Genomic DNA, 12,138 nt, shown 5'->3' on the forward strand with positions numbered 1-12,138 from the left:
CGTGAGGGAGTGTGCCGCAGGACCTTAAATAACCACACGTGGCTGCCACTTCCGTGACTTTACATTTTAGCTGAAATACTGATCTCCATCACCAGAGCGGGCCGCGGCACCAGAGAGGACCGATGAGCCGCTCGTCAGCCACCACAGTCAGCAGCTCCGGCCGAGCCTTCGCAAGGGTTGTGCCCATCGCCCTCCCCTTCTGCAAAAGAGTAACTCCAGCAGCTCTTACCAACCTGCAAGATGAATCTTACCTTCCTTTTTTGCTTTGTCTAGGTTTTCTTTTTCTTCCGCATTCTTCTCTTCTCTTCTCTTCTCTTCTCTTCTCTTCTCTTCTCTTCTCTTCTCTTCTCTTCTCTTCTCTTCTCTTCTCTTCTCTTCTCTTCTCTTCTCTTCTCTTCTCTTCTCTTCTCTTCTCTTCTTCTCTTCTCTTCTCTTCTCTCATCTGCCACTTCTCAGTATTCATTTTCTTCTATATCATCTTCTTTTTCTATATCAGTTTTCACTTGCCATACAGAGAGTTTTCTCACTTCTCACTCTCCCTCTTTCCATAAAGGTTTGGTTTTGTTTTTTTAAACATTTTCTTGTCTTCCTCCAAATCCTCTCCATTGTGCTTTCCCTGAGTTCCCTCTCTATCTTTCGTTCTCCCTTGCAACTGCTTAGCTGCTTCTGGCATTTGATTAAACATTTTGCTCTTTTCTCATCCTTCACAAAGCTGCTGGGGTCAAGGTCTGGGGTCGCAGCTCTCCTCCTGACTGTGGTCTGCATTCCAGCATTGCTTCAATCCTCAGAAGAACCCAAGCTCCAGCTTCCATTTGGTCATGGGAGACTGACCACAGGTTGATTTTTATGCTATGGGAGCCTATGCAATTATAAAGGCAGCTGAAGACTAATTGTACGTACCATATTTCCTGTGATACTGGGTCTAGAAATACTCATGAGTTGTTGTGATCCTGAGGCAAGAGGAAAAATGTCGGAAAGTGTTTCAGTTAGTTATAAATTGCTTTTGGTATGTTCTAGTCAATAAATACAAAAGCAAAAAGGTACCTATCTTCACTGTTTTCTTGCCGTAACAGTAACATTCCTGACAATTCATTAATAGATCCCCTCTCTGTTACGCTTCATTTCCCTCCAGTAATTTGTTCCTCTTTCTGCGGAAATCTGTGTCATTAATATTTCTAGATACAAGCTTACCTGTATTTTTTCAGTACCACTGCAATGTTTTACTTCTCTTTGGTGTGGTTTCATGTAAAAAAAAATACTAATTCTGTTATTTATTGTCGAAATGAGCAAACTAATTAATATTTAGTAGTGCTTCTAAACATACATCTCCTCTTGCCTTTCAACATTTTGGCCACTGCTCAGTTTTCTTCATGTTATCACTACCTTCACACTAGCTGAAGCATCCAGAACCATAACTGATCTGACAGAGGGAGATGTCTAGTTCTACACGAAGAAGGGCTGTTCATGCCATCGCCTGTGATGTGATACCTCCAGCCGTGCATCTCCAAATGATATTGGCTCTGCTTCCACCTTATCATATTGACAGTTCACACCCTGCTTGTTGTTCAGCTGATAGCATATGAAAGTCTTTTTCCAGCTGAATGCTCGACTGCTTTTCAAGTTTCTCTGTCTGACTGAATGTCTGCACTGGGGTTAGTTCTGCCTAGATACAGCAGTGTGCACTTGTACTGAATAGATCTCAGTTGAATAATTCTGCTGCATCCTTAAAATCTCTACATTAATTTTTAACCTTTAAGTTAACATGAACTGCAGCTCTATTCATCACCCACTTACCCTTCTGTTAGATCAAGGTTTAGGACCTGGTACACAACACCAGTGACCTGACACAGCCCACGGCTTAATTTTAGTTGTATATAGCCTTATGAACCATTTTTTCCCATGTCAGTATGAAACTGCACTGACATATGGGCTCAGGGACTATCCTCCAAGCAGGCCTGATGGGTGCCGCTGAGAAAGACCTCAGGTTCTTTCCCAGGAGACTTCCCTAATGCTCATGAACTTGACGCAAACATCTAGTAAGTTTTCACTCACAGAAACCCAGGACTATGTGTCTGCTTGAAAGCTTCAAACCACATTTATTGTAAATTCATGGAAAAGAGAGAAAAAGAAGAAACCACAGGTTGGTAAACTATTACATCTCAGTGTGAAGAACTTGTCCAATGATGTGCAATCAGAGATTGAAAAGAATATCTAAATAAGCAGCAATTTCTCAATAGAAATCTCATTAAATAAAAAAGAAAATTATTTCCATATTTACAGATTACAAGGCAAATGTATCCTTAAAGCATTGTTTCGTATTTAGCGGGTTTATTTCTTTGAAATAAAAGAGAAATGGTTTGAAGCTAAGATTGTACTTTGGAAGCAGCTTGCTAGACAGTCTATGTTACCACCAGTGAGTGGACGAGTAGCCTCCCCTTGACGACTGCAGTGCTCTGCTTCTTCTGTCGTCCAGGCTTTCACCGAAGGGCTTCTGGTACCTCCACCTACGAAACGGGGGTGGGGTGGGGAGCGTGTTCATTACATTTGCTGTACAGTCTGGGTGGCAAAATTCCTACCAGAGACACACTCCCAGGAGCCCTGTGCTACGCACCATCTCCCGAAACTAGCCTGAACTTGGGAAAGTACCCCACTTTCTGTCAAAATCATAGTCGAACAGAAATCAGCGTGCTGAGAAAAGCCTAATCAGAGGAAAGCCTCCACCCAAGTGCTTTCTTATGCTCACATTTCTAAGAATGTTTTTTTATTAAATATATATGTACTAAAGTTAATTGAGCTTGTGCTATACCTGAGCCATAATCAGTTACTGAAATAGAATCTCTTACTTACCCGCCTTAATTGCTTTATGCTGCTTGCCCGAATTGCTTCCATAAGGTTGTCATGGAGAGACCTTTGTGGGGTGGAGGGACGGGTGGAGGGTCGTGAACCTTCCTCTGATTTTCTGTCTGAGACTGATTTTAGAGAATCTTTAATTTCTTTCAATATGCTATTCTCATGTTTTTTGCTTTTTTTGCCTTTTTTCTTTTTCTGTCCATTCTGTAAGGCTTTTTTTGAGCTTTCTTGCTGTTTGATGACTTCAGCTATATTCCTGGTTGGTGCCTTCTTCTCTGGAATAACCGGAGGAGGAGGAGGAGGAGGAGGTGGGGGTGGAGGGGGAGGTGGGGGTGCAGGAACTGGAGGCTGACTTTTCACTGGCGGTGCTTTCTTAGGGAGCTTTGGAGAGGACCAAGGTGAGCTCTTAGGTGACACATAAGGTGAGGACCGAGGCGTCCCCTTCTGCAAGACTTTGGTCTTTGGATTGATGGCTCCATCACAACCAGACTCTTGCTGCCGCTGCTCCTGCATACGCTTTTGTCTTTGTTTATCCATATTTCTTGTCAGGATACTTGTCATGCTCATTCTTGGGCCAGCAAGGTCAAAGTGGTATCCAAGCTTCACCAGAGTGGTGTTCTCTTTCAACAGTTTAACTATGTCCATTTCCACCTGGCTGCCCATGATGTGCCTTTGATTGTGGAACCGCAGTTCTGTTAGAACCTTGTTATTCTGCAAAGCTCTCATGATGGCCAGCACTCCTTTGCCTGTGATAAAATTTGAGTCAATATTCAGACTAGTTATATGCTGATTTACCTTTAACATACCAGCAATAGCTATTGCAACGTTGTCATCAGCGTGCGTGTTAGCCAAGCTGAATGACTTAACCACTGTGTTGTCCCTCAGGGCTTGAGAAAATTGTATTAGCATCTGTGAAGTGATGTTTTCAATGTTGTTCAGATTGACCTCTGTGGTGTCAGGGTCATTGCTCCTAACTTTTTCCAAAGCATCCTCAATAACTGTTGGATTTCCACAAGGGTGGATGGCACTGCTCGTTAAGCTCAGATTATCGGTGTCTTTTCCATCATGGCCATTGAGTAAGTTTTCATTGTCCTTTGCGCCATTACACTTTTTGCGTCTAATGTGGTCAGAACTCCTGCCATCCTCAGGTCTTTTACCAGCTGCACCATTTTGCTTTTCCTCATCCTGATCATCACTCTCATCTTCATCTTCCTCCTCATCTTCTTCTTCTTCTTCATCATCCTCTTCAGTATATGCCTCCTCGGACACTTCACTATTGCTTTCTGTGAAATATTCTTCTTGAATGTCTTCTGAATTGTCTTCTTCTTGCTCAGAATCCTGAACAGGAATGTAGGTGTGGGTGTTAAACATGATTGCAGTAATGTAGCTATTGCCTTTTTGTACAAAAACAATTATCTTGAAACTATATAAGTTAATGTTGAAAGCTTAAAATAAATCCCCAGAAACAGAGACAGTTAGGAGAACAGAAAATGTTTCAGCATCTAACACCTTTTTAACATTATTTCCTTCATATTCTTTAGAAGACAAATGCTTAGCATAAATCGGAACAGTTTTACTGACGTCAATGATTTCTGCCAAGAGAAAATTTGAGACAAGATTTTGCAACATGGACATACTTCATGTTTTCTATGTGTTGGCATGTCCACAAGGGGATATTATTTGGATCCTTCCCAGCAGAAACACAAGACAACAATTTCAGAATGGACATGATCTATGAGCAACAAGTTTCTTCATTTCATAAGGATTAGTCATCTGTGTCAATGCTTAGACTCCCTTGCATGTGTTAGTACATCTAAAAAGGCTAAAGACTGCCATGATTTAGAATACAAATAGTGTCTGCACATGTAAACATGCATATTGACAGGCAAAATCATACAGAATTACAGGAGTCGTGTCAAAGACTCTGGGTGCCCTACATGGGCTATACACACTTAGGAGCTATTTGTGAAGAAAAGGTTCAGACACATTCCCACAGGTAACAAGTAATCACATGTCAATAATCCCCAAACTTCTTCATGTTTGCCAAGAGCTAAGACTGTGCTCACTGACAGCTGTCGCAGGTCAGCTGCCATACTGCAACTCGTTATAACTCACTGCCTACAGAGTAAGCTGATTGTTTTTCTAAAACCCAAGGTTATTTTAGTGTGTTTGGTGGGCACCAAGAAGGCAAATTTGGAACCACCTCTCAAAGCTCCACCTGGTGCCCTTAGCAGTTGCGGTGGCAGGAGGCAATTCTCTGCGCAGGAGCGGCACAAGGTCTGCACCCCAGGAAAGCCTCGCTCTCCCCCTGGAGGACTCCAGAAGCATGACAGTGTTGTATGGGCCATGACTGAACCCACACGCCATGACCAACCTTAAAACTCTTGACCAAAAAGATCTCCTATGCCTTGTTTTGTCTACTGGGCAAGCCACGGCATATGCCTTTTTATTTACATTTGTAAATGTTTATAAAATTTTGGATGAAATATAATTGTTCTCTATGCACTACTTTAGCAACATTCATACGTTAGCCTTTGTAAAATACTAGAGGGTATTTTACAAAGTGAATACACTCTGCGGAAACACAGCGATTCTGTTTTGTGCTTCTGGAAAACAAAAGCATTACTAACATGACAGCCTGTTTTTAGAAAACCTGTGCAGTTTTAGGTTTGCTTAATTATCTGGCTCTAAAAATGCAGGGAAAGGTTAAAATAATAGTAATGACAGATTGCATGGTACTGTTTCACAACCTTAAGCAGATTTCTGTGCTGGGACACAGGCAAAACAGATGGTAATTGTAATGTTTGCAGAAGCGTGACTCTAATGAAACAGGACATCGAGCTGTTCCAGCCTGTCGTCCCTGAGCATTCAGCGCCTGGAGGGCTTGCAGGGTCCGGCCCCATTGCTTCTCCTGTGGATCCTGAGCAGCAAGGCCTTTACACTGAGAGATGCTGTGCTACGTATAGAAAGAGGCCTGTGTTTAAGCCAGGTTTATTAGGGGACTAAGATTTATATCTGTAGCTTCTATACATATATGCAGACTTTTAAAAGCTGAAAACACCAGGTATCCAGGAACCTGTCTTCATGGCTATGCTTTTATATATCCAGAAATATATACTATAGCCCTCAACACAGGGGCTAGAAGTTGGTGTCTCTAAATGGACTCCTAATATGCTTGATGATACTAGATAATTAAAAAAATACTTGATTTGTTTTTGAGTGGCATTTCTGGGGTCAAAGGGGGAATTTAATTTCCTGTCACATACACCATTTGGTGTCATAGCAATCTGCACGATAATTTTGAAATCGAGTACTCTTCTCTTTGCAGTTCCATAGAGGCATGCTCTGTTATCGTGGTACCATTTCAGTACAGGACGGCTGCAGGCAGCCTGCAGGGCTTCGTCTTACTTCGTAGTAGCAACTCGATGAAAAGTTAGGACTAAGGTAGTCAATGCAGAGAGGTAAATATCTCTGGAGGGCAAGTCATTCACCCTAAAAGGTTATCTGCAGGATGTTTGCCTTCTGGAGGGGCCGATCTCTCACCGCTAACTATAGAAGGAGCACAAATAACCATCTTAGATAAGGTGTCTAACTTTCAGACAGTTGACGGCAAGAAGAAAATTGTTTTCAAGAAACTCAGAAGGAGCTTTCTTACTGCCTTCAGTGGAGAGAGCCTTTGTGCCCTCTAGATCAGCGTGTCAACATTTTCATATTTATGGATGCATTTAGGAAGTTTCTTCTCACATCAAAACGTATAGAGGCTTTTGCTAGCACTTCGAGGTTTAGCCAGTACCCATCGTTAATGCTGTATAGACATGGAAAAAGAAAAAAAAAATCCTGCCATTATATAAGACACTGAACTAGACCTGCTCAGAAGGTTTTTTGGAACTGTCCAGGTTTCGAGTTCCAGGCCCAGCTGGAAATAAACATTAATCTTCCCATTGCCTCCCTAGAACTTGACAAAGAGGGAGTGAAGTCAATGTCTGCAAGCTGATACTAACGGTCTGATGACAGCTAGTGGTCTGTGTGCTTGCCTGCAAAGACATTACACCACCATTCACGAGCAGGAGAAAACACTTACGTGTAAAGAAATCCTGGATATTATTATTGCAGGCTAATTTAATCTGTGATTTTTCTCTGGGAGAATATTTTATCTAATGTACAAACAGCAATTGTTTCCTTGCAAATGAACTGAGCTCCTGAATCAAGGCTGTTAGAAGTTCTGAGTCCGGTTTTGCTGTCTTTGCCTTTGTTGTATTATTTTCTACTTAAACATGGGAAAACCTGCCCTTATAAACAGAGTCAGAGCTGAGTATGAAGCAGTGCTTAAAAATCAAAAAGTTACTCACATCCCCAGGTCCCCACTCTGCTTTGAAATTACATGTAGCCAACATGAAAACAGAAGTTGCTTTTTGATAGAGCTCAGTCTCCTAAATTGTTTTAGCAAGGGCCCGGATATGCCAACATGGACATTAGCTGAGACTGAGCGCTCATCCCCTGCTAGGACTGAGCCCTTCACTCCTGCTCAGCTGTACTGTTCATTTGCAGTTCAGGGACCGGCTTTTATTATTGTCATTTTTATTTTGGGGGACGAATTGCCTAACATGCACTATTGGTTGTTTTTTGGGGAATACAGATAAATGGTTTGGCTGATGACTCTGCCTCAGGCCACTTTTTAAGTAACTTACAGCTACTCTCTGACAGCAGTTGCCAGAAGACTCCCAAGCCGTGCCAAGGATCCTCAGCAGGAACAAAGCAACATAAGCTGCTGACTGCAATGCAGCTTCCTTCCAGCCAGCAGAAAGCCTGGAGACCTCTTACTCGACTTCTGACATAATATGTATTCAAAATTATCTTCCTGACGTGCTTCTCAGCAGTCAATACTGATTTTTTTGAAGGAAAGGAAAAGGCAATTTTTTAGCTCTTAAATGAAATCAAATATTATCCAAAAGTCCGCATCGCTACCTGGCAATAATTTCTAACATGCTCTTTAAAATTTTTCCTATTTTAATCACTAGTGATAGTTTTTACGGGACTTTCTCAACTGAGCACGTAAGTTTCCTCCAGAGAGAGCAAAAACTCTCTGAGCTAATACGGAGCACTTTAGCAGGCACAAAAGTGTGGCTAACAATGTTCTTAAAAATGCTACAAGAGACTGAAAGAAAATGAAAACAGTCAGCGAGATCATGCCAGAGAAGAACAAACCCCAATATTTCGAGGAAACGGCAAACGCCTCAGCGACTTACCTTGTCGCACGCACCCAATCTCTCTTTTTCTAAGAGTTTCCTGGTCTCCCTCTCCCAATAGGCCATCAGCGCTTCCCTGCTGAAAGTCCCCGTCGGTGTTTTCTCCGTCAGGCTCTTCTGCCGTTGTCCCACCGGAAGGTTACGGTCGGGCTCTATGTCCTCCAGCTCCCGCTCCAGCTCCTTCAGCTCCTCTTCAGTGAGAGAAGCGAGGAGCTCATCTTCATCAATGTCTTCATATTTACTGAGCTCTCTTCTGTAGCCAAAGGTAGACATGGTCCCGCTTGGTCAGGCTGGTACAAACTTGAAGTGACTAGGCATTCAAGAAGGCTGAAGCAAGCAAGCTGTGTCTCGTTTGGTCAGCAACTGTTTCCCTGCGTAGCCGAGGCACCCTTTTAAGAGTAATCATCAGGGGCTTACGACAATGCACGAAGGGATGAAAGCATGCTCCGTTTTAAGCATCAGACGTCAGCTAGACATCTGAACAGCAAGAATGTCCCAACCCTAGTGTTTGCAGGTCCCTTAAAGAGGGGGATTATTGACACAGTGGCCATGGCCATATTTAGAGCAGGCGGCTAGCGGGAGAATACCAGCCTCGCAGACGGGGGGGGTGGCAGCAAATAAAATCCCGGGCGCATTTACACCGACTTTGTGTCCAAACTGCAGTAGAGAAAGAATAATACAAATCCATTTAATCCTGAGCTGCCACAGGGGCTGGAAATAAAACACCCTCGCCATTGTTCAGCAGACTTCCTCTCATTTTCACGGCTTTCGAGCGGAACAGCGCTGTTATCCTGCCAAGGTGTTTGCAGGAGGTTGGGATCGGTGGGAAGGCAGCCCGAGGGGAGGAGGTCGGCGTGCCGGCGCCCGTGGGGAGCACTGCTCCCGCAATGTCACGCCTCGCCTGTAGCAAATCACACAACTGGATTATTTATTAATTCCCCCCTTTTTTTGAGGCGGGGGGAATTGGAGGGAGGGAGAGAGAATCAGCTTGACATGTCCATTTGGAGCTCCTGTGCGATTTTCTTTCACATGGAGAACTGTGCTCTGCTGGGGTAGTGAGCAGAGTCCCCCAGGGCTTTAGGGGGAACCAGCCCTCGGCGGGCAGCGGGGCTCTGTCTTCATCACGTCTGACAGCCCCTAGCAAATGAAGGCCTCTAGTGGCTATTTTAGTTAATGGCTATTGCTTGCTGTAGCTGACTGATGTGCAGCTGGAGGGTGCCCTTCAACTCTTAATTTTAAATGTATATCTACATTATCATGTCCGCTATTAAATGATATATTATTCTGATATTATTTTTATAGACAGGTATCTTCCAATGTAAGAAACTACAGAATGAAAGGTTGAACTTCACACTGTTTTTTTCTTTTCTTTATTAGCAGTGAATGATGGTGAACTAGCAATGTTTTCTGAAACGTGCAGGCCAGCAATATCTGCAAACCTGTGTTGTGAGAGAGAGAGAGAGGAAGAGAGAAAGACAGAGAAAAGGCGGGTTTTGGTACAGGGAAATAGGAGCACATCCATAATAACATATATTAACCTTATTAAATAATAATACACAGTGAGTTTATTTTTAGATAGTCAAGTCAGTATTTAATGGAAATGCAAGTGAAAATAATTTGAAGTATTGCTCTTGTCCAACATCATCTCTTTTTGGTTAGTGTGGATTGGACACCTGAACTGATGTATGATGTTTAGCTAAATTCCTCATTTAGTTTTATTATTATGCATATTGCTTTATTGGCAATGGAGAGAGGAGATTGAGCATGATTTTCATAAACAATTTTGATAAAGAAATTACATTTTTCCTTTGATCATTTTTCTATATGGATTTCGTGCAGTTTAGCTTGCTCAAGAAGTGGGATGCAAGCTTAGTCTTCCCTAACACACAAAATACATTAATAAAGCAGACTAAAGAATACTGTGCATCTTAAAATAAAATAAATATTTGCAGGTCATTTACATTGACCAAATCTTTGCATAAAATAAAAAGGAGGAAGATGCAAAACAGTTTGGTTTATGGAGCGAAGAGTGTTACCTTCATGGTATAAGACACTGTGATGGGTCACCTGTATCTAGACAAGTGGGTGGGTCAGTAGAGCTTCTGTTCACTCTTTCAGCTGCACTTGCAGAAATGATCCTTAGGCCAAATTCTGTGAAATGGCAGGAAAAAAATAATAAGTACCTTTTTTCTTTTAACTTTGCATTGTGAATGCTGACGCTGGCATTAATTAAATATATATATAACAGAACTCGGAGCAATTTTGTTTCTTCAGTATGTCTAGGACAATGGTTCACTTCGTTATCATTGGAGTTAGCCAGAGAAGCAGCACAAAAAAATTATCTTTCCTGGGCGCATTTTTGCAGACAACATTGTGTTGCAAACATTTTTAGGTGGAGTTGGTTAGAAAATTTGCACTGGACAGATTTTCTGGAAAATGCTGATTGAAACTGAAATGATTTTAGAAATGTTCTATATTTTATTAGTACAATGTTGTCAAGTACAACGTTGATATGTACAATATTAAAAGCAAAAACGTTGTTAAAAATGAAATCTATTCAAATGTACTGTTTCCCAGAAAATTCTGAGCTTTCTGCTTTTCCTTTTTTCCTCAGATGATACAACAAAATTTGTAAGTCTCTGAATTCTCCTGGGCTGAGAGTCCATAATACAAAGTAAAAACATACAGATACCTGAATTGTCTATTTAAAATTTTCTATGTACAATTCAAATTTTCCAAACCCAAAGGAACTTCAAAAGCAATGTGCATTACCCACTTGTAAAATAATATTCCAAAGGAAGATTTAGTCCAGTCCTTGGCAGCAACATGAATATTACCTTCAATGCTACTCCTTGCTGAGGCATGATACAACACTGGGCCAGTGGAGATGTTTTTCTATATATAAAATATCAGTGATGTCCATTGCAGCCATGAGATAAGAGAATTTAAAGATGTTACTAAAGATGGACAAGGTATTTTATTGCAAATGTCTCCCCTGAAGCAGGGGGGAAATTGGCACAGTTAGGTGAGGTAATGAGAGGTTTGGGTCCTTTCTTAATCCTGTACATGTCCCTCATGGTAATTCAGGACCCATTCTTTATACGGAGAAGGCCAAGGGTGAAGACCCATGAACACTCTCTAGAACAATTTTAATAAAAGTAATAAGGCTGTAGCACATGGCAAATTACATACATAAAAAGGATGCACACAAAAACTGTAAAGCTAAGTACTCACAGGTCAGAAAATGCGGGGGCTAATCAACAGTCCTTGCCTGTTGATGAGCACTGAAACACAGTCCTTAATTCCATAATTCTGTAGTCATATACTTTGATTCCAGACCCATGTGTCCCCAGGACCTTTACTCTTGTTCAGTGTACAGGAGAGATCATGCGCATTTAATAAACAGCCTTTCAGCATTTTGTTTTGCCCCTTGTGCTTCAGCATATCAAGACTACCAATGGCTTTATTTGTCCAGCGGCCCTTTCAGGAGATGTGAAGGTGTTACCACCTTTGTGAGGAGGAAAAATAGAGGTAGAGAGACCTTAAGACTGAAAGTATCCACTAATTTGGAGTTTAGGATTCCCTGTTTGGGGTATTGGGCAGTATGCCGCACTTCAGCTAGTCAGGGCTCAGTTCCTGTGGGCACCAGCCACTGCTGAAGCTGCCCACCACTTTGACAGTTCAGATCACAGGTTAACACTCAAATGATTTAATTACGATTGAATTGACTTGTCCAGCTTCTGAGAGGAACTCTGCTGCAAAGACAGGAGTGATTGTGTTTTCTGGTTCTCAGCATTCCTGCCTGAAACTTTTTGTTCTTGTTCCACAGTCCCATTTCTCAGGCATTATACGTGTTCGGATTTCTGCAAAAAACAAGCAAAAAATAGCAGTCTGAGCATCCTGTTATAGGTCCCAGGCTATGTGCTCGACCACACCATTATAAACAGTTTAGGAAGAGACCTTGTGCTAGTGAGGTGGCCCAGTGAACTTCCTGCCGTCACAAAAGGCAGGACAGCAGAGTGTGAGCCGTATGTAGTAGGCG

General features: G+C 42.1%; 1 protein-coding gene across 2 annotated transcripts; it reads right to left on the reverse strand.

The window, feature by feature from the left end:
* Positions 1–330: 330 nt before the first annotated feature.
* LMOD2 (leiomodin 2) lies at positions 331–8,466 on the reverse strand. Of its 2 annotated transcripts, none has more exons than XM_075146790.1 (3): positions 8,097–8,466; positions 2,848–4,188; positions 331–950 (listed from the first exon to the last, which is right to left on the reverse strand). In XM_075146790.1, exons 1-3 carry the CDS (start codon positions 8,367–8,369, stop codon positions 933–935), a joined length of 1,632 nt encoding a protein of 543 aa, XP_075002891.1. In that variant the 5' UTR covers positions 8,370–8,466; the 3' UTR covers positions 331–932. The 2 variants fall into 2 exon arrangements, with proteins under 2 accessions (XP_075002891.1, XP_075002881.1); XM_075146780.1 differs by lacking the exon at positions 331–950 and adding an exon at positions 2,075–2,504.
* Positions 8,467–12,138: the final 3,672 nt, after the last annotated feature.

The sequence above is a fragment of the Calonectris borealis genome, chromosome 1 (assembly GCF_964195595.1).
Source record: "Calonectris borealis chromosome 1, bCalBor7.hap1.2, whole genome shotgun sequence".
Classification (NCBI taxonomy): Eukaryota; Metazoa; Chordata; class Aves; order Procellariiformes; family Procellariidae; genus Calonectris; species Calonectris borealis.

What these genes read in the sequence shown, in the direction of transcription:
- LMOD2 (XM_075146780.1), bottom strand. Translation starts at nt 8,369, where the DNA reads ATGTCTACCTTTGGCTACAGAAGAGAGCTCAGTAAATATGAAGACATT. An exon ending in GATTGGGTGCGTGCGACAAG is followed by an intron (nt 4,189 to 8,096) that starts GTAAGTCGCTGA and finishes ATTCCTGTTCAG; the next exon opens with GATTCTGAGCAAGAAGAAGA. An exon ending in GCATAAAGCAATTAAGGCGG is followed by an intron (nt 2,505 to 2,847) that starts GTAAGTAAGAGA and finishes CCCGTTTCGTAG; the next exon opens with GTGGAGGTACCAGAAGCCCT.